This window comes from Pezoporus occidentalis, unplaced genomic scaffold, assembly GCF_034315485.1.
Source record: "Pezoporus occidentalis ecotype Australia unplaced genomic scaffold, CSIRO_AGI_Poc_V1 ctg38, whole genome shotgun sequence".
Classification (NCBI taxonomy): Eukaryota; Metazoa; Chordata; class Aves; order Psittaciformes; family Psittacidae; genus Pezoporus; species Pezoporus occidentalis.
This window is the reverse complement of record NW_026915702.1, coordinates 6,160,242-6,176,601: the sequence shown is the minus strand read 5'-3', so window position 1 is coordinate 6,176,601 and position 16,360 is coordinate 6,160,242. Positions and strand designations below refer to the sequence as shown.

General features: G+C 40.0%; 1 protein-coding gene across 4 annotated transcripts in view; it reads left to right on the top strand.

Annotated features, from left to right (window-relative positions):
• The window catches only part of PHTF2 (putative homeodomain transcription factor 2), a 67,856-nt gene that overhangs the window by 1,890 nt on the left and 49,606 nt on the right, over positions 1 to 16,360 (top strand). For 3 of the 4 annotated variants that reach the window (XM_062632006.1, XM_062632007.1, XM_062632004.1), the window contains exon 2: positions 14,602 to 14,678. In XM_062632006.1, the coding sequence (XP_062487990.1) occupies positions 14,634 to 14,678 (45 nt within the window). In that variant the 5' untranslated portion in view covers positions 14,602 to 14,633. Of the gene's footprint in view, positions 1 to 7,161; positions 7,230 to 14,601; positions 14,679 to 16,360 lie in introns of those variants that run through there. The other variant, XM_062632005.1, reaches the window with a different exon arrangement.

Here is a 16,360-nt window from a genome sequence, read left to right as displayed (position 1 = left end):
TTGAGATCCTGATGCCTGTTTGAAGTGGAATGTTTGTGCAGATGGTTTTTATGTTGCTATGTTTTGCTGCCAGTGTATGTTTTTCTTCTGGATATAAATACTATAAAGGATATAACACGAGCCTGAGTCATCTGAAAAAGAATTTGGAAACCTAGTTAGTTTAATTCAATGCTTGTAGTAGATTTTCTTTTTTCCTCTTGTATTGTGTGGAATGTGACATGCAAATAAATTGTCAGTAATTGCTGGGAACTCCATGGAGCATTTCAAGTATTCCAGTAGTACTGGAATTCTTCCAAAGCAGAGTTAGCTCAGCTTGTCTCAAAAAGTTGGTCTCGGCTGTACCCACAGCTGCTGAATACTGGTGTGAGTTCTGGGAGAACTCAGAACCCCGTGGGATAGGCTTTGGAATAGGAAACAGGGTATTGATGATATATTCGCAGAGGGGCATAGGTGCATTAAGGAGATCTCGAGGTAACTTTGTCGGGGGCAGTGAACGAGACCGTGAGGGCTGGAGAGGCTCTTGGTGGTGAACAATGCTGTTCCTGTCGCAGCTGGCAGGGGTCACTGGAAAGCAGGGACATCACTTCTTTCCCGAATATGCTGCCTTCCCAGACTGTTTCTAAATGTCATATGTTCTACTTGTTTATAGTGGAAATTTGGTTAAGAAGTAAAAACAACTCTTCTTCCCCCCCTTTTCTCAGGACCCTTGTGAGTGAGAGTGATGACAGCCACAGGGTGGGGTTATTTTGGCTGTGAGGAAGTTCTCATAATAAACACCACACTCCATGAAACATCATCACCCAACAGTTTATGTGAATTTTTAGCCAGGTTTACTAAGGGCATGAAGCTCCTACCATTACTTTCTTTGTCTGTCTTCTCTTTTGAGTAACTTCTTTAGTCAGTCAGATGGCAAAACCAAGTTTAATGACAACTGAAAGATATTAGATACCTACACAGTGAGAAATTATTATGAAACCTGATAGGTAGTGACCCAAAATAATAATACCACCTGAAGAAAGGCAGTTACATTCGTGTCCCTTCTTTAGTCAGGAAGAGAGCAACTGCTGGCTGGTGTGTGTAGAGCTCTGAGCCTTGCTATGGTGTGTGCTGCTATGGGCCCAGCCAAACAACTGGGGCTGTTGGTGAGACAGGTCAGGGGCAGGAAAATAATGTTGGGTGAGGCAGAGAAGGGCAACAGGGAGCCACAGCCCACTGGTAGGAGCAGACAGACTTAATTGCTTCTGCCCACGGAACAAGGTAGGCCTGTTCTTTCTGTAATGTTTTTATGTTTTAGGAAGGAAACACAACTCTTTTGGGATACCTCTGGCAGAGGTGCTGCTCCTTCTGACTGTTTAAGGACAGCTGAGCACTACTTACTCTTCAGGTATGTAGTGGTGTGAAAAAGAAAAGACTTTGAAAGCTTTCGATACCATGTTTTCCCTCGTGAGTGTAGTGTGCTGTTATTCATCAAGATCCTTCTTGCTGGGTCCAGAGGAAATGGTTAACCACTTGAAGAAATTGTATTCAAATTTGTAAGGAGAACACAAATTGCTTAATAAAGTGCCTATAGGGAGAAAGGAGTTAATAGTAATTAGGCTGTAATGTATTACTGTGTAATGTTTGAGTATGCTCTACATGTAGTCATAGAATAATTTAGATTGAAAGGGGTCATTGGAAGTCATCTGTGTGGTCCAATTCCATCTCAGATTTACAGCAAACATGTATCCATGTGTAGAGTTATGTTGTCAAGGCATTTGGAAACACAGGTTATGTTTGTGCTTTATTTTTCATTAGTTGAGGGGAGGATATGAGGGAGTTCATGGAGCTCTTCTCTTGTTTCTTAATTTACATGTGTAAAGGGGATTTTTTCCAAATTCTCTTCTGCTGGGAATACTCTTTAAGTGAGACATGTAGTGTTCGGTATTTAATTCTTTGTTCATTTGAGGTGGTCTTGGTTGATGTACTCCAGAGAGACTAGATGACTTCCTGGAATGAGTCCAAGCACTGGATGGAAATCCTATTTGCAAATACATTTGTGGTTCTTGTTCTTAAAAAAACAAAGTACAACTGGGAAGCGTGAGAAGAAATTAAAGCAATATAGCATCGAATACCGAGCCAGGCAAGCCTTGCGTTTGGAAGTTGGCCAGCGCCAGATGCTTTTGGGGGTTAGGTGGTTGGCAGATGCCAGCCTGGCAGCTAAATGCTCTTCGTGTTCAGCTGTCTAAGGGACAGATTGTTCTATGCTTGCTGTGTTGCTCATACTCCTTCCTTGGTGTTAGCTACTGGCCATTGTGGGGTCAGGTTAGGTAGAGTATTTGTGTGGTTGCATACAGCCCTGTGATCCGTTTGGGTGTTTTCTTGCGTCTTGGTCATGAAGCTTGAGATTCCCTCAGCTGTGTGTTTATCTTGTTTTTCTTCTTATTGTTTGTGCTTAAACGGCTGCTTTCTTTTTGAATCCCAGTAAAATCTTGGCTTCAGTGACTTCCTGTGGTACTGACTTTAACAGTCTAATTATGTGTTCTAATATAACATTTCTCTGTTAAAGGCTTGGCTTTGCTAGCCTCTAGCTTTTTAATGAATGAAGTTCCCTGTATTATCGGAAGCTGTTGTTTTCTTGGCTATCTTTTCTGTATGTATCTTAAAGTCTTCATAGAATCATGGAATAGTTTGGGTTGAAAAGGACCTTAAGGTCATCTAGTTCCAACCCCCCTGCCATGGGCAGGGACACCTCACACTAAACCATCTCACCCAAGGCTCTGTCCATTTGCATTCCCCATTTTTCTGTTCAATACTTGCCTGTCTCAACAGGAGAGTATTTCAAGTGATTGATAATTCATAGCCCTTCTCAGAACACCTAACTTCCCCAGTAGTTGAATATTCTGCTTCAAATAAAATGCATGCATTTCAGGTCAGATTGCAAAACCGATCCACAGAGCAGTACTGCAGGGTTTTGCTTGTCATTCCACTTTGATTCAGGTGTCTCTGTGCTCTTCTGACTGTAGTATATTGAATGGAAGAGCTCACTAAACCACCAAATTTCCTTTCTGGATTTGAGATACCTAGTTTTAAAGCTTTTAAAGTTCAACACCCTCCCCCAATATAATTGGCATTATTGATGCCAAATTCTGTTTATATTGCCTATTCATTGTTAAAGTAGATCCAGGTGCTTAAGCTTTGCTAGTGTAAGATTGTCACCTGGAAATTTTACTACTTTGGGTTTTCTTCTCTGACATATATAAGGTAAGTATTGTGAGCACTGCTGGACCTATTTACAGAACTTTGGAATAACAGGGCAGGGCTCTGTTCACTCCATGGAAGGACTTAATTTAGGCAGTACTTCATAAAAAGTAGGCTATTGATTTAAATATGGGGAGGAAAAGGGGAAACAGTCTTAATTAGTCCAGATGAACTCTGTTAATGGTACTTCAGAAGGCAGGCAGACATCCAGAGTGTTCAGGAGGGCTTTGGTCAGAGCTGCCTCACTACTGGCAGTAGCATTCGTGGTCACCTTATTCTGTGGTTAACAGGTCAGTGGAGCTAATTCAGGTGGCAACTGCTCATTTATTTAGTAATGGCAATTGATTCCTTGAAGCTGTCTCCTGTGCAATGGGCTCCAATGATGGTAAAGAGGGATGGAAGGGTGACAGAGAAGGAGGGTGGACTGTGGCAATACCGGTTTAGAGTGGTTAAAACAGTTGTGAAGCCTCACTAGGCCACCCTGATCTCCACTGTCTCTGTGTGGACCTTCAGTGTCCCTTTGAGTGATTTCTTCTGCTGGAAGTTCCCTCTTACGATCTCCAGCAATGAAGGGCATCTCTGTTTCTTTATAAGCTAACATTACCAGTCAGTGCCTGATGAAGCAATGTGGAGATGAGTGTCTGTGTTCATCTTTCTCATAGAAGTCTAATGGTCAGCATACTTGGAAAGCTGTGATTTCTGGGTACTCTCATCCTGAGTGGCTTTAATGTCAAACCTCCAGAAAGAGCTAGCCACCAGGGCATGTGTATACTGCATGCGATCTCAAATGCTTGCCTCTTGTCACTGCAGGGTCGTCAGGTATGTGAAAGCTGGTGGAACATGAAAGCAGGCTAGGAAGATTTAGTCTAAGTTTAGTTTTGGGGTTAGGATGTTTCTGTGTGAAGGAGAAGGGGGGTCTGTGTGCACTTTGCTTTGGGCAGGCACTGCATATAGGAGCTAGCAGGCAAGGGTTGGGATCCAAGGAACTTCTAGGCACCTGATAAGGCAATAAATAGACCGTTTTATTCAGACTGCATGCTATTAATCTTTATTATCCAGTTAGCCTACTGCAGTGAAGAGCATTGACCTTATTTTGTTCAATTTTCTGGCTGGTTTTTGATCTGTGGCAGTGTTTGCTTTTCATGAACAGCAGTCTATTTAGAAGTCTGACATCCTTCCAAAGGCTCTTTGAAAGTCCACGTATGTTTTATCACTTGCTCTTGTTTATCAGTTAGTTTGACATGTTCAGAAATACTGATATACCAAGACATGATCTTCCTTTGCAGAACCTGCTGATTAGACCCTATCAGATAGTCTTGCAGGTATAATGGTGTTCTATTTTTAATGATTGCTTTGCAGGTCTTGCCAGATACACATGTAAGGCTTGTTACTCTGCAGCTCCTTGTTTGGATCACTCCAGGGACTTTGTGACAAGCAGAGGATCAGAATTTGCTGCTCTGCTGTTACAGATACGTGGCTGTTATAAGAGACTGCAGCTTTTTCTGACAGCTCAGCCACTTCATGCCTCAGCTGCTCCAGCGAGTTTCTGGATAACTATTTGCAGAACATGATGCAAACTTGGTCATTTAGGAGTGGTTTTCAACTTCCTGACTGTACTCATCGAGAAGCCACAACTCTTCAGCATATTGCCTGGTGATAAACACGTCTTCCTAAACATCAAGTCAGTATTTTCAGTGAGCAAGATTTATTGTTGCAGGAAATTACTGTTGTATTTAGAATCACGAGGAGGACAAAAGGAGTGTAGCATTTCATTTCAAGCTGGCCACTATATTTGGGCGGCTTGAGTGTTTGTTTAGGAGAGTATAGGTATAAGTGAAAAACACAGGACTTGGAGAAATTCTGTTCCTTAATAAACCTGTTATGGTTCTAAGAGCAGATACATACTTTCTCATTGTAAGGTTGGAAGTATGACTAATGGAATATAGAATCATAGAATAGTTAGGGCTGGAAAGGACCTTAAGATCATAAAGTTCCAACCCCCGCTGCCATGGGGAGGGACACCTCGCCCTAAACCATGTCACCCAAAGCTCTATGAGGTCTCCACACAGCCTTCTCTTCTCCAGGCTGAACAGCCCCAACTTTCTCAGCCTGTCTTCATACAGGAGGTGCTCCAGTCCCCTGATCATCCTCGTGGCCCTTCTCTGGACTTGTTCCAACAGTTCCATGTCCTTTTTATGTTGAGGACACCAGAACTGCACACAATACTCCAGGTGAGGTCTCACAAGAGCAGAGTAGAGGGGCAGGATCACCTCCTTTGACCTGCTGGTCACACTTCTTTTGGTGCAGCCCAGGATACAGTTGGCTTTGTGGGCTGCGAGAACACACTGAAGCCGGCTCATGTTAAGTTTCTCATCGACCAACACCCCCAATATGTATGTGTGGGTGTAGTTTTCAGTGCCAACAACAGGAATTAAAAAGAGCAGAACTTGAGACCAGCCATATGTGGTGTTTTATTCAATTATTTTAAAGATGCAGTATTCTCAGAGATGTCTTGCCTTGTAGATCCAGTGTGCCATCAGCAATCACTGCATTTGGATTAATGGGGACTTTGAAACTAACATCTCTCATAGAAGATAAGAGGCAAACTTAACTTGATTGCAGTCTCCTCTAAGGGCTTGGATTTTTTTTTTCCATTTCATTAAACATTAGAATATGTTTAAATATTAGGAGCTTTTTGCTAATTAATAAACACTGCAGCAGAAGTAAATGATGAGAAAATAGAATCCTGGACTCCTCAGTGGAGAGTCCTTCCCCCCTATTTTTACAAGTATATGTGTGAAACCATGTCATGTCACTTCAGATGGAGCCATGAATAGTAACCAGTTATGTAACAAAATTAGGAAAGGACTTGCATATTATAGTAAAATATCTGGAAAGGATTCTGTAATTCTCACCTAAACTTTAATTTTCCAGAATGGCCAGTAAGAGAGAATCCATGCAATTCTGTAGAAAGATACTAAATGTAAATCTAAAGGCTTTTTTATATATCTTTTCATAATTGTCTCTTTTTGGTTTTGATTTTTTTCTGAACTAACTGTGGTTGACTGATGACATGAAAGAGAACTTTATCTTCAGGGTAGGAATGTTTTGTCTAGGCTGAAAGGTGTGTTTTCTTTATTTCACATTGAAACTAATGGCAGCGACATCAAAGATTAACTAATCCTACTGCTATTTGCTGCCATTAAAACGAACTTACCACTCTCCCTTGTTTGTCTTTCTCCTTTTGACTTGGTTTGAGTCCACTCTTTTCATTAATGTATTTTATAATTAGTGGAGTTCTGGCACTGTTTTTTTGTTTGGTTGTTTTTTTTTAATTTCAAAATGTATTGACTAGTATGTATGGCATTTTCTTGCATTTTATAACACAGTTATTCCTATTCAGAATACTGGGCTGTGGTAATAACTATAGGTTGCTTAATTTATCAGACAAATACACTGCAGAAATCTTGTGAGGTTCTCATGAGGCAATAACAGACCATGTCTGTGCCACTTGTGTTTGACTGGAAAGGATGGACAAATCCAAGCCTTTGGATATAGCAGCAGATTTGTTTTCTTAGGAGAGAAACCCCAGACTTACTAAAGCGACAAAGAGGCAAGGTGTGTATATAGTAAACATAGCTGTTCAGCACGTTGCGAGTCCTTAAGGCTGAGGGCATGGATTCCAGAAATGGCAACAGCAGTCCCAACCGCTGCACGCATTGTTCTTTTCCCAGAACCTGAAATAAACCTGAATAATCCTGATCCTCAACATCTTGTTACTCTTTCAGACCGTTGTGTAATTCACTGGCAAAAAAAAGTATTCCTGGGAGACAGTTACTTTTTGTGGTGCTTCCTTGCTAGTTTGTTCTTCAGGTCTTGGTGGTTTTGCTGTGGAGATGGTTAACGGAGCCTGCTTCCCATCTGATTTGCAAACCGATTCTCGCTGCGTGCTCAGTGCTGCAGCTGCAACTGAGAGTTTCCTGCTTCGGATGGTAAGTGATAAAGGGCAAGAGCTTATAAGGAAGAATAAAAATGCAGTGGCAGAAGCGGTATCAGATACTCTAGTCTGTGGGCAAAAGAGAGATGCCTGAGAAAGTTTCTGTTTTGCTGTAACTGACATCTTAGTGGAGGCACAGGCTGGCATGGACATGGTGCCAATATGTTTGTATCATGGTATGTCATGTTTGGCATGGCTGTGTGTATGAAGAACAAGGCATGATATGCAGCAGCCAGCATAGGGACTGAATCATATTTCATTGTTGCTGTTGTTGGCCTGATAAAGTCCTCAAACAACAAAACTCCCCAAGAGAGGTATTAAGGGAAGTTAAATGGTGGGGGTTTTTACCAGTTTCAGGATGATTGTGGGTTTTGGGTATTTTGGCTTTTTTTGAGATACAATGAAGAGCAAAGTTTGAAAATGTTTTCTCTTCCATAAGCAGTGTCTTAGGAATTCTGTCATCCAAATTTAGCAGTTGTTGTTGTTCTCTGAGGATAGCAAGTATGTTAATTCCTTTTAGTTACAAACTATCATGCTATTCCTTTGGGAAAGCACGTATGTTAATTCCTTCTTATGAACTATCATGACCTTGGATTGCAAGGCAGCAACTTGGGGGGCCTTGGCTGGCATGGCAGCAAGAGCACTGCTCATGCTGGCTGCTGGATATGGTCCTTAGGTTTGCCGTGTCTGATTTCTTTATGTTGTTTTATTTTTTTCTTCCCTTTTGCTGCTTCAGCTTTCCTTAAGGCTAGCTGAAAAGAGCACAATAAAACTTCCACTGGAAGGCGTGAACCTGGGAGTGACAAAGTTTATCATTTGCTTGTATACAATTTGCAGTTCTGGAATGCTGTTTTGTGAACAGCCATACATAGATAAAGTACTTAAACAGAACTCTGAATGCATTATATAGCATTTGATGTACCCTTTAAACAAAAGAAACATAGGTTTCATGGCCTGTTTGTAATGCACATGAAAATGATGAGGCTTTTCAGGCATTGCTTTGAGGGTTTAATTGTGTTCCTGATGGCAGTTGCGGAAGTCCCATGGATTTGAGGGTAAGAAGGGTGACACCTTTCCAGTTCTAGTGGTGTATCCACATTGCATTGATACCTGCGTTGCCTGCTTTTGTTGTGCCAGAAGCAGCTTTTCTATCAACAGTGGATGCCTAATATGACTAAGCTGTTTATTTGGCTCATTGAAAATTAACTTGGAATATCAAATAATGTCAAGAATTTGATGATAATGTTAACTGCTATTTTGATGTTGAACCTGGAAAGGGAGGGGTTTTTCATCATCATTGTCTAGGTGTGCATCAGTAGTTGTAATGTTTTGCTCTAAGCAATTTGAGTTTGTGTGGTACAAATGTTGATACAAAATCAGTAATTTGAGGCCATAGGCTTTACTCTTCTGATTCTTTGTCTCTTCCTATCAGGGAATCTTAGTGAAATTATGCCTGTGATTGTGAAACTGTAATATGGAGAACATAACATAATGGAAAAACACTTATATTGTGGAAAGCAGTTGAAACCAAGTTCTAGTATTCTCACGGCTTTATGTAGCAACTTTTTAAAACTGCCTTTAATTCACCTTCAGAAGAAGAACTTCTCTTAGCAGTAATAACAATCAATGGTGTTTTAAAAATGCATTTGAGGTAAATGCCACAGCTCTGCAATTTTACTCCTAATGATGTCTAGTGAGCATGCCAGCTTCGTCAGTGACCATAGTCATAATGAGTTGAGAAGGACACTCAAGTCCTGACTCAGCAGCTGGATGGTATCCTGACCATTCAGGTTAGGGCTGTTACAAAGGAAACAGCTTCCTTGAAATACTTAGTGATTCACAGTGTTTATAGGCAAGGAAAGCAGCTATTTGTCTATGCTTCCTTGTGAATGTTGTATTTCTAGTTATGTCCTTTTTGTGGACTGACACTGCTTAGACTTGTATATTCTTCCAGAAACTGACACTTTTTATCTCTGTGAGGAATAGTTTTATTCTGAGCTTCTGTCAGAGTTTGGGATGGATTTTATTTTCCATAGACTGTCATTTAGAAATGTACATATTTAGGTCTGACTTGGATTGCCAAAACCCTGCGGATATGAGTACAATTTTCAAATATACTTCAAATTTATTTAAACCTGTAGTGTAGTATCTAATCCTGTCTTACACAATAAGCATTGTACTGCTTAACTGAGTGTCTAACTACCTGAATATAGACATCTAAATATAGATTGTTGTGGCTTTTGAAAAAAATACTTTCATATTTTGCAAGGTGTAGTGTACTTAAAAATTGAAAAATAATCATGCTCTGAAATGGAAAGGAAATAGCTAAGAAACCCCACTTCTGAATAGGGATCATCAAAACCAGGCAGTCGTCTATTTTTTAGCTTTAAGGAAGTAATGAAGTTTTGATCAAAAAACATTGCTTATTTTTCATAGTATTAACTGTGTGATGGAAATGTTATGAATGTCTCTGTTGAATGTCACAGAGATGTTGTGATCAAGCTTTTACGTCTGGATGTTCTGTCTAATCTCTGAAGTTGGGAGTGTTTTTTATGTTGCTAGTCTCCAACTAGTTAGGACTAAGTTAACCTTGCTGTAGCTACTCTGCACAGGACATTGTGTACAACTGAGTGCAAAACCTGGTCCCAGTCCCAGGTGAAGATATTTGACACAGGACATGAAACAAATGGCTGGATCTGGAGAGGATGGGAGGAGAGCAAGGCAGAAGAATAGACGGTGCTCTGTGGATGTGTATCAGCTGTTCTGATTTGTTCATGTACTTGTTTGGTGCTGATGTGCCTCACAGCTCAGTTGTACCATCTGACTTCAGGATCATCATCAGTACAAACTGTCAGCTGAGCAACATATTAACTTGTAATGAATGTGCAGAGTTCTGAAATTGTTGTGGTACTTAGTCACCTGCCCTGGTGTTTGGTGAGCTGTGGGCAGATGCAGAGTAAGAGCCAGGGCTTAAGTGCCTTGAATTGTTACCGTCCACTTCTCATCCAGATAAGTTAGCTTCAGGCCAAGTGTATCAAGCTCATTATACTGTTTGTCCCCTGTCCCATGCCCCCCCAATAACCAGACCTTAAACCCCAACCACACCAAAACAAACAACCCCTATAAAAGTAAACAAAACCCAAAACAATAATCCACAGACAAGTTTGCAGCCCCTGCAAGCAGGAATACTGTCCAGAAATAATGAAACAAAGCTTTTCGCCTTTCTTTTTAGTGCTGTCTCAGAAACTGTTGTATATCTCTTGAAGAAAGTATGTGATATTTCCTTGCAGAGGTATTTTTACTTGGCATACCAAACTCTGTTAAGTCTTTTAAGACATTTTGTCATATTTACTTTTGTAAGCAACACCTTTACATTTGTGCACGCAAATGTATATGCAAATATGCTCTAAACCACCACCAAAATAAACTCTATGGAAGACTTGATGTAGAGAGTTGCTTAAAACCACAAAAGCTATGGGTAATCTAAAAAATGGTTTTGTTGATATAAATAAAATGAATTATTAATAGAACTACTTCATTATACTCGGTTTATAGTTTTGTGATGTGGTAATTTCTGGAGGCAAAGGGTGTTTGAGTGAATTGGAGAACTGCTGCAAAAAAGTTGCTGCCTTTAAAATGGCTTGTCCAATTTTAGCCATATTTGACACAGGTGGGAGTCTTTGATGGTTGTGTTGGTTTCCTGAAAAATCATTGACCTTGGGGAGAAAGAGATCAAGTTGCTGTGGCTGTTGAGGGAAAGTTTTCTCTGCGTGTTCAACAGTTCTTTACAGCTAATAATGAGTTTCTTCAACCTTTTTCTCCTCTTGTAATTATGGTGGTAGGAAGCGGGTATATTGTAGGACGTGTGTGTTGGCTTAAGAGAATGGGAAGGAGTTAGTGATTCTCTGAGGTGACTTCAGAAAGGAGGGGAAGGCAAGGTGTGCAGTTGTGATAACAGTCTGTGTGACATCCTTCCTACATTGGCACTGCTCTCTCTGTGACTGCCGTATGGGTGTGTGGAGGCTGTGTATGGCTGAGGCCTTCCTGTTGCTTTGAGTCTGTAGTCCAGTGTAGCAAATGATTTTAAGTTTACTTAAACAGGTTTTCAAACAAGAAATCAAATCCTCTTTTAAGCTTTATATTGGTGAGAAAGAAAGGTAACCACTCTATAGAGTATGCCAAGTTATATCAACGTCGCTTCTGGGCTCCGTGCTTTATGTAATAGAAATATTGTGCCAACGAATTCTTTGTGATTGATAGTTGCTCTTAGAAAAACTGCTGCTATTATCAGAAACAAATAGGTCAGAAACAATTACAGATGTTGACACAGTCATGGCTGCCAGCTTTGACTGACTTGATGTGGCTTACACAATGATATTATCAACAGTGGAAAAATTGCAGTGCGTGTTTGCTCAGTTGCACCGAAAGTCAATGTCGTGATGTTTCTAAAACTTGTTAATGACTGTCAAAGCTCTCTCAGAGACATTTCTTTCTATTGTGTTATAGTTTTGTTTGAAGTTATATAAAGGATATTGGAGTTGCACTGTTAGAAATATCAAATACAGTCCCTTTTGGGTATTTGATTTTTCTTATTTGAAAAAGCTTTGTGCAGCATGAAAATTTATGGCATTCTTTTTCTTAGAAATCCTCAGGAGCTGATATGAAATTAGTCTGTTCATTGAAGCTTTGAACTATAGTGTGTGCCACGTATCCAAACTTATTAAATACGGTGTCTTTAAAGTAATGCACGGGTAAATACGAGTACATCCATGCCTGCATCAGGGAAGACTGAATAAAGAGGTTTGAGTGCAGAACTGAGTCTCTCAGAGGGTCATCTCTTCTTTCCAAGAAATGTCTTGGAAGATGGCAGTGTTGATAGGGCTTTTGTGGAGGGGGTATTTGTGATTTTCATACAGTCAGCTGCTGTGTTCAGGTAATCTCTGCTTCTTTGCTTTTAATGAAATTTTTGGTGGTGAACAACATATGATAAAGTGTCACAAGCTATTCTAATGCTTTTATTTTCATCTGTTGCAGTTTCAGTTTCCAGTCTATCTTTGCCATTGTCTGTTTTCTTTACCTTTCTTATCTATGCAAGAGCTGTGAACAAATGTCTTTAAAAGAAAAAGATAAGGATCACCTTTAATCTTTCATTATAAAAACTCCCTACAGATTAATAATTCTTCTAATGACAAAATAGAAGGTGCAATAACATTGATACTGATAATGTTATGATAAGTGTGGTATTTTATCAGAAATATACCTTTTAATCACATTTTTTATTTTTCTAAGAGAAAAAGCTTGGTGTTTGGGGGCTAAGCTACCATTCCTCCTCCTTCCCGCTGGTGAGACCATGGCTGAGTGCTGGGGCCAGTTCTGGGCTCCCTGGTATGACAGAGACTTGGGTGTACTGGAGAGAGTCCAGCGGAGGGCCATAGAGATGGTGAAGGGACTGAAGCACCTCCTGTGCTGAGAGAGCTGGGACTGTTCAGCCTGGGGAGGAGAAGCCTCAGGGGGATATCAATAAATAGGTACCTGAAGGGAGGATGCAGTGAGGTCAGAGACAGGCTCTTCTCAGTGGTGCCCAGGGACAGGACCAGGGTCAGTGGGTGGACAGTGAAGCACAGGAGGTGCCATCTGAACATCAGGAAACACCTTTTCACTGTGAGAGCGACCGAGCATTACCACAGGTTGCACAGGGCAGTTGTAGAGTCTCCATCCCTGAAGATATCCAGAAACCAACTGGACATGGTCCTGGGCAGTGTGATTGAGGTGGGCCTGCTTGAGCTAAGGGGGTTGGACCGGGACACCTCTAGAGGTCCCTGCCAACCACAGCTGCTCTGTGACTCTGTGAAACTGTGTGTGCAAAGAAGAGGAGATCTTGTGCTGATTCATGTGTGATTTTTAGCGAGTTCCACATGATCCTGCAATCATTCAGATAGTATGTTTGGGAAACGTGCTTAATACTTTGAAGTTACTTATGTTAACTTTTTTAGAGCACTTTGCAAAATTTATCATAAATTTATAGCTTTACAGAATAATGGAGGAATTCTCTTGCATATCAAATACTTGGGTGCATTTATGTAAAAACAACATTCCTAAACTGTTTGTAAACATGGGAAGGATGCTGAATATTAGGTGGAGCTGAAAACGTGATCTTTTACCAGCTAGTATTAAAAGGTCACATGTATTGTAGTGTGCCCCTTTGACCTTTTTTTAGCTGGGCTTGACTGTCGCATATTTGTTTACATACTCATATTTTTGGAGGGAATCAATGAGAGGCAAGGTTATTAAACACAGAAGTACTCAGATCTTTTGGCAGAATAGCTTAAAAAGGCTTTTTTTAATGCCTTCTTCCTTTCTTCCACTGGCTGCTTCCTACCTTAAATAAGTTTGAAATGTAGGCGCTGTACTAATTTAACTAGTGTATGTTAATATCTGAGTAATCTGTTTGTGTAATATTTGAGTTAGGTTTAATGTTAATACAGTCATATATGAAAGGACTTGCATATTATAGTAAAATGTCTGGAAAGGATTCTGTAATTCTCACCTAAACTTTAATTTTCCAGAATGGCCAGTAAGAGAGAATCCATGCAATTCTGTAGAAAGATACTAAATGTAAATGTAAAGGCTTTTTTATATATCTTTTCATAATTGTCTCTTTTTGGTTTTGATTTTTTTCTGAACTAACTGTGGTTGACTGATGACATGAAAGAGAACTTAATCTTCAGGGTAGGAATGTTTTGTCTAGGCTGAAAGGTGTGTTTTCTTTATTTCACATTGAAACTAATGGCAGCGACATCAAAGATTAACTAATCCTACTGCTATTTGCTGCCATTAAAACAAACTTACCACTCTCCCTTGTTTGTTTTTCTCCTTTTGACTTGGTTTGAGTCCACTCTTTTCATTAATGTATTTTATAATTAGTGGAGTTCTGGCACTGTTTTTTTGTTTGGTTGTTTTTTTTTTTAATTTCAAAATGTGTTGACTAGTATGTATGGCATTTTCTTGCATTTTATAACACAGTTATTCCTATTCAGAATACTGGGCTGTGGTAATAACTATAGGTTGCTTAATTTATCAGACAAATACACTGCAGAAATCTTGTGAGGTTCTCGTGAGGCAATAACAGACCGTGTCTGTGCCACTTGTGTTTGACTGGAAAGGATGGAGAAACCCAAGCCTTTGGATGTAGCAGCAGATTTGTTTTCTTAGGAGAGAAACCCCAGACTTACTAAAGCGACAGAGGCAAGGTGTATATGTAGTAAACATAGCTGTTCAGCACGTTGCAAGTAACAGGAGTGTTTCTACATTCCCTGTTGGCCTTCGTGGGGAAGGTGAAAGTAAATTCTGTCTTTTTCTGTCAACAGCTTAAAATGACCGTGTGAATTCAGTGGAATAAATGGCGTCCAAAGTAACTGATGCTATAGTTTGGTACCAGAAGAAGGTAAGCTTGCTATTTGTTTTTATGGTGGCTTTAAAAAAAAAGTCAGTTTACTGTGTTCAGTTGTACAATATAATAAATATACTACTTACTGGGTAGTGTTGTATGTGAGTGAGTAGCTCGAAACTTTCCTTCCAGAAGTAACTCAATATTAAGTGACCATTTCTAATGAAATGGAATAGTTCTGGTCTGTGTTGAGAAGTCCTCACTCCCTTGGCTACTTGTAGTGTGAGGAAAAAAAAAGGAAAGAAAATTCTCATTCTCAGTAGAATGTTAATTAATGTACAGGAGGATTTGTTTCTGTAGCACATCACTGAATCCTTGTATTTAAGTTGAGAGAATTGAAGTGCATTTTCTGTCAGTAACAAGGAACTGTGTAATCCATACCCAAAAGAGATAGGCTGGGGCTTTTTAGAAGTTAATTAGACAAAGAAACTGATAGTTACAGTATTGCCTGCACATAGAAATGTTGATGCCTCTTTCTGATTTATTATTTTGACAATTTCAAATCACCGTCTCCGCTTGACATTAGTGTGCCGGTTGGCTTGTTCAGTTAAATTGCTTTTTAAAAGCTGAAAACTCTGCTAAATTTTGAGACGTGCTTCTTTATCAAGCTGTAAGGTGTGATTTTCATTTATTTTATTTTATTTTTTAAATAAATACATGTCTTTTTTCCTGACAGTCATGCAGGAAAAGGAATGCCATGTGTGATATGCTCCAGCTTCCCATCCTCCTGATGTTAGGGAGGCAGGACCTTCTGCTGAGTCACTGTGCTGTGATCTTCCAGAGGGCAGGCCCTCTAGTCTTGATATAAACAACCCATTCCTCAATTTTACTTTTTCCAGGACAACCCTAACAGGCTTACTCATTATCAGTACAGGTCATTTTAACCCTTGTTCTCTTGCCTTTTCAAGTGATTTCATACACATTTCCATTTATCTTGTTCATAGCAACAATATTTCTGCCATAAGTCTCTGTAGCCTTTTACAGAGGTCTGCTTGGCTAGAAATGGCATGCTGCCTTTATGGCAAGCAGTTGGGATGAAGTGACTCCTGCTACTTCATGAGAGACTGGGCTGTCTTCAGAAGGGATAAGATCTTGCATAGACCAGATTTCAGTGTTTTCCATGAAGGGAACAAAATTTAATAGCAATCCACATGTGGACCGGGGTCTGCCAAATGAACAGGTTTTTGCTTCTTTCCATATGTGGAAGTGCGGTCTTATTTTGGGACAAATGGCTGAGTTGCAGAAATATTGCATCTTATGCTTATTAGATTGTTATTTCTTAGGTCCCACTTACTGAAGGTTCTCCTGGATCGAGCTGGTAACTTTGTAGTGTGGTCTGTGATCTGTTCCTGGGAGCACTTCAGGCTCTTTCAGCCATGTCCTTGCTTGTTTGTTTATTTACTTATTCAAATCTCTTACATAGCACAATATTTTTTTTTCCCCTTGGATTTGTTGTTTGCACCAAAGATTTCAAATTGGGGAACAGGAAACGCTGTGCTAGTGGGTACCAGACATCTTTTAGTTCCTTTCTCTTTCTGTTATGTGATGATTGCTTATGATGGCAAAACTCTATGAATGGTGGTTGCTTTCCGCTTTAAATATTTATTTCAGAGTTGTCCCACTTTCTTTGCTTTTTACATCTGCTGGTTGCTGACAACAGTAACTGAAATTTAAAATGG